Raw genomic sequence first — 13,463 nt, forward strand, 5'->3', positions numbered from 1 at the left:
TATGTGACATTTAATTGTAAAGAGTGTGTTAAAGGAGTTTTACATGACATCTGTCTCTCAGTAGGGGAATCTGTAATGTAACACGAGTTATTCATGAGAATGATACATGTTCCACAGAGAACCCTCATACTGAGGGAAGGTGGTTGTGTCTTTCATAAATGTTTTACGTAGCATGTAAAATATACTGTGTGTGCCCTGATCTGTGATCTGTGCAGATGGTCCAACTGCAGTGACGTGACAAGAGGGATAAGGTGCAGCATGGTGAGTGTGGTAACGCTTGCTGAAAATGCATTTATTCTTTGACAATTTCCTTTGAAGATGTCATGAACATCTCAGAGAAAATGGCCATATTACAATGTAAAAACTCAAGCCACATGAAGACTGTAAATCTTAGATCTGAAGTTGAGTTTGGTGTGGTCAGATGTACTGAATAATGTATCTGAAGTTATGACTCATTGATAATTAGATCTTTCTTCACAATTAATGTACACAGCTGAAACAATACAGGTGATTACACAGGCCAACGAAAAAAATTTACTTTGATAGCTGATATTGATAGACTTTTGTGAGCTGAATCCAAATCTAGCCTTATTTTAATAACCCATTGTTTTCAAGCAATATGCTTTTTATTATATAGTATAAAAATCCTATGCTATGCGGTAAATGGGGAAATTAATGAAACGCTTTGTTACAACATAAGCATGATTTGTATTTACAGTAAGCTACTTAAAACAATGATGTGTGTTAATAAAGGTTTCACTTGTCAGCTGGAATTGGTTTGTATTTTCTTTCTTTTTAAAAAAAGCTTCTTGTGTAGCTTTTTCTATGATGAGTTGCTTGCTGAACTTCTCGGTGAAGTGACCAACAGTAGTCCCCCATCATGTTGGTGTTCCAGCGGTTCATCTAAATCAGATTGTACATCATCAGAAAATACTTCTGTTGGAATAGAATTTAAATCATCTGGTGGTTCAGGAACCGGCAAATCTACAACATGCCCTACTGGTTGGATAGCGGAGGGAAGGTTAGGGTAGCTTATTATCTTCTTGTTTTTCGAATTATGACCAGTAATATCAACACTGCAAAAGTAGCAATCATCAGAATGATTTCTTGGCTCCCTCCATATCATAGGAACAGCAAATCTAAAGGCTTTATTTCTTCTTTTTGGACCCTTTTCTCAGATCTTCAACACACACATAACATACCTTATGCGGCACCCAAGATTTATATTGATCACCAAGTTTAGATCCAAAGTATGACAAATACACCTTTTTCACAAAGTCTGTAATGTTTCTTTGTTTTTTTTTTAATAACCATGATTAGACACTGTACTCAGCACATGTACTGGGAACGGGAAAGTGAGGTTAGGTTAACAGTAAACAAAACACCAGCTGCTAACACAAAAATAGAAGCAACCTTTTTTGCCAGCAAATACACGGTTGCAGAACAGGCTAACAAGACCACGAGAACAAAACAAAAAGTTGACAGTGTTTGAAAAACGACAGTTAAAGGCAACTTAGGTAACATCAAACGGACAGATCTGTCATGCAGTGTTCCCTGCTCGTGGTGTGACAGTCAGGCCACCATACACAAACTTAAGAGGGAAAGCACCGCGAGTTATTTTGCTACTTAGGTAGCAGAATTCCTCAACTTCGTCTACTTCTTGATCCCCCATTCTGATTTTAAGTTTCTCCCTGTTCTCTTATCTGCTACTTCTCATTAATTTTTTCTTTCTTCTGTTTACTCTCATTTCACAGCCTATACTCACTAGACTGCTCATTCCACTCAATAGATCCTGTAATTCTTCTTCACTTTCACTGATGATAGCAATGTCAGTACTTTGTACACATTCAATTTCTTCTAACTTGCTATGACAATTTGTGCAAAAAATTACTAGCAACACCAAAACAACAGTTTCAAACACCAAAAAAAGTTCATATTTCTTAAGTATGTTCTAGGGACAAAATTTTTTCCAAGCTGTTGACATGTAAAACTGACAGTGGCAACATGACTTTTTTATGGGAAGCAATCTAAAACCAAAGGTTATATTTTTTACTAACACTTGTTTTGAACAGCAATGCTGCTGACAAGATGACTACTGTGTTTACTATGATTTATATATGTTTGACAATGCCACTATAGCTCCAGTATATTTGGACATGTTTTTATAAAAAAGATATGAGTCGTCATATTTACAACGCACAAATTCACAAGTACGTCAGTAATACTTTTCATTACGGTCTATTTTCTTGTTTTAAGATGTATCTGCTAGTTGTATGTGTATATTTTACTGCAGATCTGAAGTTGGTCATTATAGACAGAAACCAGTAGACTGGGGACGATAGATGTGAAGTGAAGGAAACTTGTTTTACTAGTTTACATGAGTTATTAGTTCACACCTTCCCCTACTATCCCCTTCAATATTGTACTTCTAAATAATATGCACAGTGTTACACTTTTATTTGCCAATATCTGAAACCATAAAATTTGCCAATAGTTGAAATCATCAAGCTGTTGTTGTTGTTGTTGTTGTTGTTGTGGTCTTCAATCCTGAGACTGCTTTGATGCAGCTCTCCATGCTACTCTTTCTTGTGCAAGCTTCATCTCCCAGTACCTACTGAAGCCTACATCCTTCTAAATCTGCTTAGTGTATTCATCTCTTGGTCTCCCTTTACGATTTTTACCCTCCACGCTGCCCTCCAATACTAAATTGGTGATCCCTCAATGTCTCATAACATGTCCTACAAACCAATGCCTTCTTCTAGTCAAGTTGTACCACAAGCTCCTCTTCTCCCCAATTCTACTCAATACCTCCTGATTAGTTATGTGATCTACCTATCTAATCTTCAGCATTCTTCAGCATCATCAGAAGGGTATGTATTCAGAAACAGACATGTATTTAGAAAGAGGGCAATGGTGGGTTAGGGGCAGAATTTATAGAGTCTGTATTTAATGAAGGTTGTGTGCCCATTCTTTTGCGACCATTGTATATCTCATGTAGAGATCAAAGGAGGAGGAGGAGGAGGAGGAGGAAGAAGAAGAAGAAGAAGAGAAGAAGAAGAGGAGGAGGAGGCATACAGATAGTCATTTTTCCCTTGTTCAGTACACAAAATGGAACAGAAGAGACAGATGCTAACATTAGTATGCATTACCTTTGTCAGTGCTCTGTACAATGGCTTGCCTTAATGTAGATGTAGGTATAGATAGATGTAGATGTATTGATGCAGATGTAGAAGTTAATCACAGGTAAACCTGAGTTGCAGGAAATATAACACAAACACAAAAAAGGAGTAGATACAATTTTGTTCTATGGTACCTTACTCACCTCCTTTCTCTTGCCATTCATTCATCAACAAATGAAGCCTTTGATTTAACAGTCCAGCTATTGAATATTAGATCTAGTTGACACTTCATTTTTATTTCTAAACAAACAGTATCAACAACTTAAGTTTCATCTATGGATAATCATATCAAAGAACCAAATTTCTTTATAGCGTAAAATAAAAGTACTTCCCAATTTATTACTCTCAAACAGCAATTAATGGGAATTTTTATAAGGAATACAGACTGTCAAAATACCTTTCTAGTTCTTATTTTCAGTGCAAGTGTGGATGCAGGCTCTAAAAGCAACAGGTTGTTAATGGGAGGAACTACTTCACCTTTCCCATGGTAAACCAACTGTAAAAATCCTGATACAATTAATTCCAACAACCTAAACACCAGGCGAATAGCTGCTCTTTGTAATCTTCTTGCGACTTCAGACATCTGAAACATATAAAAAAAATAACTTTCCACTTACTAATCAATAAAAAGTTAAGTACATACTGCCCCATCTTGCCCTGCTGCACCCCACTTCACAAAAAGTTAACACACAAGCGCGCACGCGCGCCCACACACACACACTCACACACACACACACACACACACACACACACACACACACACACACATTTTCAATAGATCACACATGGTATGAAACACTGCGGGGTATGAAATGAATTGGATACAAAAAATGTAGTAACACATCTTGTCCAACAATGGCAAGTGGTAAGAATTAGTAGATTCAAACATAATGCTGGTGCTCTCTCTTAGGTTTTCTCAGAGTGACTGATTGATAGTGAACTTCCAAGTGTTCAGCTGAGTTGTGCCATTTCCTGCACAATATTTCGATGACCAACCCAGTCATCTTCTTCAGGTGCTGAGAGCTTTGCTGCTATGTGTACTCGCTGCCTGGCTCGAGTCACGGCAGTGAGTAAACATAATAGCAAAAAAACACCTAAAGAAGATGGCTGGTTCAGTTGTCAAAATATTGAGCAGAAAATGGAAAAACTCAGCTGAACACCTGGAAGCTCACTATTAACGAAGTTGATGCCTTCAGAATAGGTGACATGATTATAATTTAGCTGTTCTTGTATAATTTTCTTTACAAGTATGAGGATGAATAGCAGCTTTTATGTGCTGTGTTACACTTCCCACAAATGTCAAAAATGATACTTTCAGAAAAACTTTTATATCAAGTTGCCCAGAATTCTTTAATATAGTAAGCTCCTTCTCATGTATTTACCAACTTAAGTTGTGACTATCTGTATGAGTGTTCCTGTAGGTATTGCATAATATTCTGTATAAAATAGCCTGGCCTAAATGACAACAGTAAACAAGAAACTTACACAATGCTTTTATGGTCTGGACTCTATCTTCCTTAAATGTATCATACTGCACTTACAATATCTGATCAGGACTGGAAAAAACATCATTCATGTAAAAGCAAAATGGATAAGAAGGTGCACACAAGCTGATCTGTGTATAAACATTACAAAATTATTACTCAGAGCTACTTTCGAACACTGTAAACAAATAGCAGTGAATGTCAAAACACATGTTATTTGCAGCAATGAATACACAATGCATTGTAGGCCTACTAAAAAATATTTCCGTTAACACGGATTTTTGACACACAAGTTTTACATTTGTTATTACCTTACTTTCTGTAAATGTTTTTTGCTCACACAAGAATATTCCCTTTAATAATTATGTACCTCCTCAACATATGTGAGTTTCATTGATGAAACTGTACTTCAGTTTAAATCACATCACAAAAACAACAAACCCCGCACGTGTAACAACTTTCATGAATGTGTATTACGGTTTCCTTTTTAATGGTACAGGATATTACACGCACAGATTCCACTGATCAGAGTCCATTCATTAGATAACAGATAGAATAAGTTGAAACTGGGTGGAATATGAAGCAAAGGTTACAGAAGCTAATCTTAGAGTGCTCATATAAGAATGACAGCTGACTGTATTTGACCTTGAGTAGTATCAGTAGCAGGTGATATGACAGTGATTCATTGCAAAAGAAGCATTCCTATTTTACCTTTAAATTATGTACAGGAGTTGGATGGCAGCATTCTACTGTCTATCATTACACATGAAAACCGACTCCTACCCAAATTTCACAACACGTGGGTATAAACTGTAGCAGATGAAATAATTATCCATAAATATCATAATCTACCGCACTTATTTTCACTGGCACACCACAGAACTGAAATTATACAAATTTATGTTGCTACTTTTTATCTTTCTAGATCCCTAAAAAATGTAAATACTTCAAAACACACACACAGCTGGAGGGACACAAAAACAAAAAGGTTGAGGCTATGGGGGGGGGAGGGTGGGCAAGGGGGTGGGAGAGTTGGAAATGAAATGTGCAAATTCCTTCCCATTTTCTACAGCTGCCACACCTATCATTAAATTCAAGAGATAACAGGCAAATGGTCCAAGGTAGGAGCATCCAGTTTGTTAGTGGGCAGGCTGTTTGACACTATGGCAGAAATGTGGCTGCTTGTTTTGTTATATACACTGTATTGTCAATCATGTCTATGCATCACAGTGTATTCCCTCTGTGTGAAATCATGCCAATCAACACTGGATAATAAGTGCAGGCACTACACTTCACTGTGATAAATGAGCGTTCCGTCAGATGACTCGAGGAGATAACTAGGAGTTCAAATGAAACAATTTTAGGGGGTCCATAAATTCACACATTATATTAGAGAAATTTCAGAACAGTTACACATGCCTAAACCAATGTTAACAATGTCCCTGTGAATGGTACATGTCAGGAAAACATTACACTTAATTGTTGTTGTTGTTGTTGTGGTCTTCAGTCCTGAGTCCTCATCAGTTATGTGATCTACCCATCTAATCTTCAGCATTCTTCTGTAGCACCACATTTCGAAAGCTTCTATTCTCTTATTGTACAAACTATTTTTCGTCCATGTTTCACTTCCATACATGGCTACACTCCATACAAATACTTTCATAAACTACTTCCTGACACTCAAATCCATACACGATGTTAACAAATTTCTCTTCTTCAGAAACGCTTTCCTTGCCATTGACAGTCTGCATTTTATATCCTCTCTACTTCAACCATCATCAATTATTTTGCTCCCCAAATAGCAAAACTCCTTTACTACTTTAAGTGTCCCATTTCCTAATCTAATTCCCTCAGCATCACCCGACTTAATTCGACTACATTCCATTACCCTTGTTTTGCTTTTGTTGATGTTCATCTTATACCCTCCTTTCAAGACACTGTCCATTCCGTTCAACTGCTCCTCCAAGTCCTTTGCTGTCTCTGCCAAAATTACAATGTCATCGGCGAACCTCAAAGTTTTTATTTCTTCTCCATGGATCTTTATACCTACTCCGAATTTTTCCTTTTGTTTCCTTCACTGCTTGCTCAATATACATATTGAATAACATCGGGGAGATGCTACAACCCTGTCTCACTCCCTTCCCAACCACTGATTCCCTTTCATGCCTCTCGACTCCTATAACTGCCATCTGGTTCCTATACAAATTGTAAATAGCTTTTCGCTCCCTGTATTTTACCCCTGACACCTTCAGAACTTGAAAGAGAGTATTCCAGTCAACATTGTCAAAAGCTTTCTCTAAGTCTACAAATGCTAGAAGCGTAGGTTTGCCTTTCCTTAATGTAGCTTCTAAAATAAGTCGTAGGGTCAGTATTGCCTCAAGTGTTCCAATATTTCTACGGAATCCAAACTGATCTTCCCCGAGGTCGGCTTCTACTAGTTTTTCCATTCATCTGTAAAGAATTTGTGTTGATATTTTGCAGCCGTGACTTATTAAACCGATAGTTCAGTAATTTTCATATCTGTCAATGCCTGCTTTCTTTGGGATTGGAATTATTATATTCTTCTTGAAGTCTGAGGGTATTTCGCCTGTCTCATACATCTTGCTCACCAGATGGTAGAGTTTTGTCAGGACTGGCTCTCCCAAGGCTGTCAGTCGTTCTAATGGAATGTTATCTACTCCCAGGGCTATGTTTCGACTCACGTCTTTCAGTGCTCTGTCAAACTCTGCACACAGTATCATATCTCCCATTTCATCTTCATCTACATCCCCTACCATTTCCATAATATTGTCCTCAAGTACATCACCCTTGTATAGACCCTCTACATACTCCTTCCATCTTTCTGCTTTCCCTTCTTTGCTTAGAACTGGGTTTCCATCTGAGCTCTTACTATTCATACAAGTGGTTCTCTTTTCTCCAAAGGTCTCTTTAATTTTCCTGTAGGCAGTATCTATCTTACCCCTAGTGAGATAAGTCTCTACATCCTTACATTTGCCCTCTAGCCATCCCTGCTTAGCCATTTTGCACTTCCTGTCGATCTCATTTTTGAGACGTTTGTATTCCTTTTTGCCTGCTGCATTTACTGCATTTTTATATTTTCTCCTTTCATCAATTAAATTCAATATTTCTTCTGTTACCCAAGGATTTCTACTAGCCCTCGCCTTTTACCTACTTGATCCTCTGCTGCCTTCACTACTTCATCCCTCAAAGCTAACCATTCTTCTTCTACTGTATTTCTTTCCCCCATTCCTGTCAATTGTTCCCGTATGTTCTCCCTGAAACCCTCTACAACCTCTGGTTCCTTCAGTTTATCCAGGTCGCATCTCCTTAAATTCCCACCTTTTTGCAGTTTCTTCAGTTTTAATCTACAGTTCCTAACCAATAGATTGTGGTCAGAGTCCACATATGTCCCTGGAAATGTCTTACAATTTAAAACCTGGTTCCTAAATCTCTGTCTTACCATTATATAATCTATCTGAAACCCTCTAGTATCTCCAAGATTCTTCCATGTATACAACCTTCTTTTATGATTCTTGAACTAAGTGTTAGCTATGATTAAGCTGTGCTCTGTGCAAAATTCTACCAGACGGCTTCCTCTTTCATTTCTTAGCCCCAATCTATATTCACCTACTACGTTTCCTTCTCTCCCTTTTCCTACTACCCAATTCCAGTCACCCATGACCATTAAATTTTCGTGTCCCTTCAATATCTGAATAATTTCTTTTATTTCATCATACATTTCTTCAATTTCTTCGTCATCTGCAGAGCTAGTTGGCATATAAACTTGTACTACTGTAGTAGGCGTGGGCTTTGTGTCTATCTTGGCCACAATAAGGCATTCACTATGCTGTTTGTAGTAGCTTACCCGCACTCCTTTTTTTTTTTTTATTCATTATTAAACCTACTCCTGCATTATCCCTATTTGATTTTGTATTTATAACTCTGTATTCGCCTGACCAAAAGTCTTGTTCCTCCTGCCACCGAACTTCACTAATTCCCACTATATCCAACTTTAACCTATCCATTTCCCTTTTTAAATTTTCTAACCTACCTGCCCGATTAAGGGATCTGACATTCCACGCTCCACTCCGTAGAACGCCAGTTTTCTTTCTCCTGATAACAACGTCCTCTTGAGTAGTCCCCACCTGGAGATCCGAATGGGGGACTATTTTACCTTCGGAATATTTTACCCAAGAGGACATCATCATCATCATCATCATCATCATCATCATCATCATTTAACCATACAGTAAAGCTGCATGCCCTCGGGAAAAATTACAGCTGTAGTTTCTCCTTGCTTTCAGCTGTTCACAGTACCAGCACAGCAAGGCCGTTTTGGTTGGTGTTACAAGGCCAGATCAGTCAATCATCCAGACTGTTGCCCTTGCAACTACTGAAAAGGCTGCTGCCCCTCTTCAGGAACCACACGTTTGTCTGGCCTCTCAACAGATACCCCTCCATTGTGGCTGCACCTACGGTACGGTTATCTGTATCGCTGAGGCACACAAGCCTCCCCACCAACGGCAAGGTCCATGGTTCATGGGGGGGGGTGGGGTTACACTTAATTACTCCTCTGGTAAGTCCAAGAAATTAAATGGTAATGAGTGCTGGACTTTTAAATGTACTACATCAGCCAACCACAAAAATTCTTTGCAATTACTAAAAAGGACAACTGGTGTACTTCATGTGCAATGGTCAAGAACAGAATGAACTGTTGAGGTGACATTACTCAAGTTTTCATTGTCCACTAAGGGACACCATTAAGTTTTCATTGTCCACTAAGGGACACCACCTTACCAAAGGCATCTTCAGTGTTGGGCAACAAAGCTTGTGTGTTATTCAGAAGCTGGGTGTAAGTTGACAACAGTATGGCTACTGGTAGGGTCACCCTTGCTAGGGTGGCCTCAACTGAAGAGCCACATGAAGTGTATGCTACAACACACGACAAGGGAAGGCTTTATGCACTTTGTTATCAACACTTTATGGGAAGCTATCCCAGAAATGAAAGCCTGGTCATTCATTTTTGAGTTTGAGCACAGGGTTCATACACCTTTCTCGTAAATTGTCCACTGTCGTGAATACTTTAACGAGGAAAGTCAGACTGTCCTTACATAGACTATCCATGGCAAGGAAGAGAAATATGAACTTAACTATGCTTAAATTTGGTATATGGAATGATTGTACCTCATTGCAGACAAAAGCTACGGACAGTATTGGTACAAGGATGCTGAACAAGAGTTATTGTAGCTCAGGAAATGGAGAGATACATAAGCAGAAATTCTACCTACATTAATCATGGAGGGAGGGGAGAGAAGGAAGCATAGATTAAGGTTTGAAGAGCCCAAAGCATGCTTCGACCTGTTATTGCTTTTACTTCAAATAATGAAAGCATACGTACTTTATGTATCAAAAGGAAACTGATATGACATTCATAAACATACATTATCTGATCAAAACTATCAGGGCACTTATTAGTGGACCTTAACATGGGGTCTGTCCACCCTATGCCTTTGTATCAGCTTGAGGAGGGACTTCCAATGACTTATTTGAATGTATGTGGAGGAATGACAGCCTATTCTTCCTCAAGAGTCAAAACCACAAAAGTCGGGACACCACAGTCTGGAGTGAAGCCAATGTTATAAACTCATTCCAAAGGTTTTCCATTGAGCTCAGCTTGGAACTTGGGGCAGGCCAGCCCCTTTTAGGAATGTTACTGTCCACAAACCATTGACTCTCAACTGCTGCTTTATGACAGGATGCATTTTCATGCAAATACAATGAACTGTTTGTCTACAATATGCAGTACACAATGCTGTAAAATGCAATAAGGGGACCATACCCTAACCACGAAAATACCCCATGGCATAGCACCATCTCCTGCATACTTCATTGTTGGCACTACACATTATGGCAGGTAATGTTCTACAGACATTTGTCACACCCAAACCCTTTCATTGGACTGCCACAAAATATAACGTGATTCATCACTCGAAATTGCTGGTTTCCAGTCGTCCACTGTCCAGTGGCATCACTCTTTACACCACCTCAAGAGTCACTTAGCAATGAACACATATGTACCCGTTTTTTAGCTCCCCGTGCACAGTCATTGTGGTAGCAGGACTACTGGCAGCACTTTGGAACTCATGAAACATTCCTCCTGCTGATTTAATGTGATTTTTTACAAACACCCTTTGGAATATATAATTGCCCCTGTCCTCAGCATATGAAGTCTGCCTGGTCTTTGTTTAGCTGTGATTGTTCCTTCGCATTTCCACTTCATAATTACATCACCAACAGTTAACTTGGCCAGCTTTAGAAGAGATGAGATGTCCATCATCAATTTGCTAATCAGGTGACATCCAATCACTAGTTCATGTCATCTAACCGATCTATTCTGCTGTCCCTGCTTCTCTACTGGCAACACAATACTCCCCTCCTCCTTTTATACTGGTAGGTCCTTCTCTTGTTGTTCTAACGGTCAATTTCACATTACATAGGGATGCCCAGATACTTTCTGATCAAATAGTGTATATTCTCCAATAGAAGAATCACGTGATGTGACAGATTGTTTTTATGATCATCTGCAGATGGTAGATGGTCTGTGATAAAGAAACTAGATACGACCTCAAACAGTCCTTTGTCATTATAATGCCAACTGAGCAAGAAAGAGGATTTCAACAGTGTGTGTGGTAAGGTAAATGTGCATGATGAAACTAACAGTTGTGGTCTGAGAATTACACAGTTCACTGCCAAAAAGATTTCAAGGCAGAAAGTACCAGTTTCCCCAATGATCAATGTCTGCAAAAAGACCTGTAACAATCTGGACTGGATAAAGTAAGACAAATAGATCATGTACTGGTATCAAAAAGATGGATGTCTTATACGGGAATTGTGTGCACTGTCTTGGGAGTTAGTCCTTAGAAACTTATCGTGGTTGCAAAGGGAAACAGCACAAAAATAAAGGCATGGAAAATACAACAGCTGAAAGACAGGTCTATAGTTCAAGAGTACCTCTTACAGAGGACTGTAGAGACTATATCAGGAGAGAATGGAACTTTGTTAAAAATGCTGTTCTGGTAATGGCATATGAAATACTGGGCTTATCAAGGAGAGTTACAAATGAAGACTTGTATGTTGCTGGGTGTGGAACAGAAAAACATAGCAAAATTGAAATGCTTATGACAAAATACAAGATCTAATCAGGTAGTATACAAAGCAAGGGAAGGTACGCAATATAAGTATGTACGTATGGAAAATAGAAAAGCCACAGGGAGAAAGAGAGAGGGAAAAACATTTAGCCTACCATAGGAACAAAAGAAGAAAATTTTCTAAGAAAATTAAAGGAAGAACCCAAAAATACAGACACGAAATAACAGCATTTAATCACAAAAAGGAAAATTTGATTAAAAATAAACAAAACAGTCTGAACATATGGATAAAGTATTTTACTACAGTTTTGAAAGCAATTACACTGCAAGTGAGTAGCTACCCTATTACACCACAAGCCAAAAGATGGAGGAGCCCCCATCTTAGCAGAAGTACTGAAGGTAGTGAGCTGTCTGCAAATTACAAAGCAATGTGAAATGATGAAATAACTGTTTAAAAGAAGGCATAACCACTGTCCAAAGGTGTATCCATAAAATTAACACGGAAAAAACCCAGAAGAGTGAACTTTAGGTATGATTCAACAAACACTTAAGAATGCTGCAAGGCAAGTTCGTGTGTTGTTGTTGTTGTTGATGATGATGATGATGATGATGATGATGATGATGGTCTCAGAGCTCTCAAAAGCATGGTTCTCAGCACTCTTGCAGAATATTGACTAAACATTAGTGAGAATAAAGCTTTTCCTTGTAAGCAATCTTGTTGGGACAACGGCCCATGGACACACATGAGATGCTTGAAAGATTGTCTGGCAATGGTTGCTTAACGACATACTGCAATGGAAAATAAAAATCATCCATGAGAGTGTGTGTGTCTAAATGCATGTTAAAGCCCTTCCCTCACACTTAAACAAAACTATAATATAATCATTACATAAAATACTAAATAAATTGAGAACTAGCGACAGAACCTACTCAACATTTTTCCCTAGAAAATGTAGCTGGCTGAGCACAAATAAAAACAGCAAAAGTACCAGCTACTGTTTTCAAACAATGAAAAAATTCATGTACGACAATACTTGTTTTGTCTCTTCTGTCTATATCTTGTTTTTATGGCTGCACTGTGGTTTTAATTGTTATTGTGATACGAAATAAATTGATGTTACTTATCTAAATTCCTGGTAATTTCTAGCATTAACAACAGGTTATGGACACAAGTTCCAGGTTTTACAGTACAACAAATAAAGGTGGAAAAAGGTTGGTTGGTTGGTTGGTTTAAAGGCAGGAGAAGGTACCAAACTACGAGGTCATTGGTCCCTTGTTCCTAATAAAACAATGCCACAAGTGTGAGAATAAAATGGACGAAACATAGAACACAAAACGGAAAGAAAGGAAAAGCCACAAGAACGAAGGGAAGGCAACGAACACTAAAAGGAACGAAAGAGGACAAGAAAACAACAGAGAGGCACTCGAAACAGAAGAGAGCAAAACATGAAAGCAGATTACAGTGGTTGGCCAACCACGAGAATAAAGAGGAAGAGCCAGGCCACTCTGCAACACATTAAAACCTCTACCCAAAAAGCACTAGGGTGGAGGACACAGAGGGACAAATAACATGCGCTAAAACCTACATGGAAGTATAAAACCCACTCTCACAGGTAAAACATAAAACTACAGCTGCTGTGGAGGCATTTTCG

The 13,463-nt window shown here is 38.5% G+C and overlaps 1 protein-coding gene across 2 annotated transcripts in view; it reads right to left on the bottom strand.

The window, feature by feature from the left end:
• Positions 1-13,463, bottom strand: part of LOC126457171 (fatty-acid amide hydrolase 2-A) — a 174,598-nt gene that overhangs the window by 146,625 nt on the left and 14,510 nt on the right. For both annotated transcript variants that reach the window (XR_007585437.1, XM_050093254.1), the window contains exon 2: positions 3,577-3,762. Coding sequence is in view for 1 of the 2 variants with exons in the window: in XM_050093254.1 (XP_049949211.1) it covers positions 3,577-3,762 (186 nt within the window). In the remaining variant the exon portion in view is untranslated. The remainder of the gene's footprint in view (positions 1-3,576; positions 3,763-13,463) is intronic.

The sequence above is a fragment of the Schistocerca serialis genome, chromosome 2 (assembly GCF_023864345.2).
Source record: "Schistocerca serialis cubense isolate TAMUIC-IGC-003099 chromosome 2, iqSchSeri2.2, whole genome shotgun sequence".
Taxonomy (NCBI): Eukaryota; Metazoa; Arthropoda; class Insecta; order Orthoptera; family Acrididae; genus Schistocerca; species Schistocerca serialis.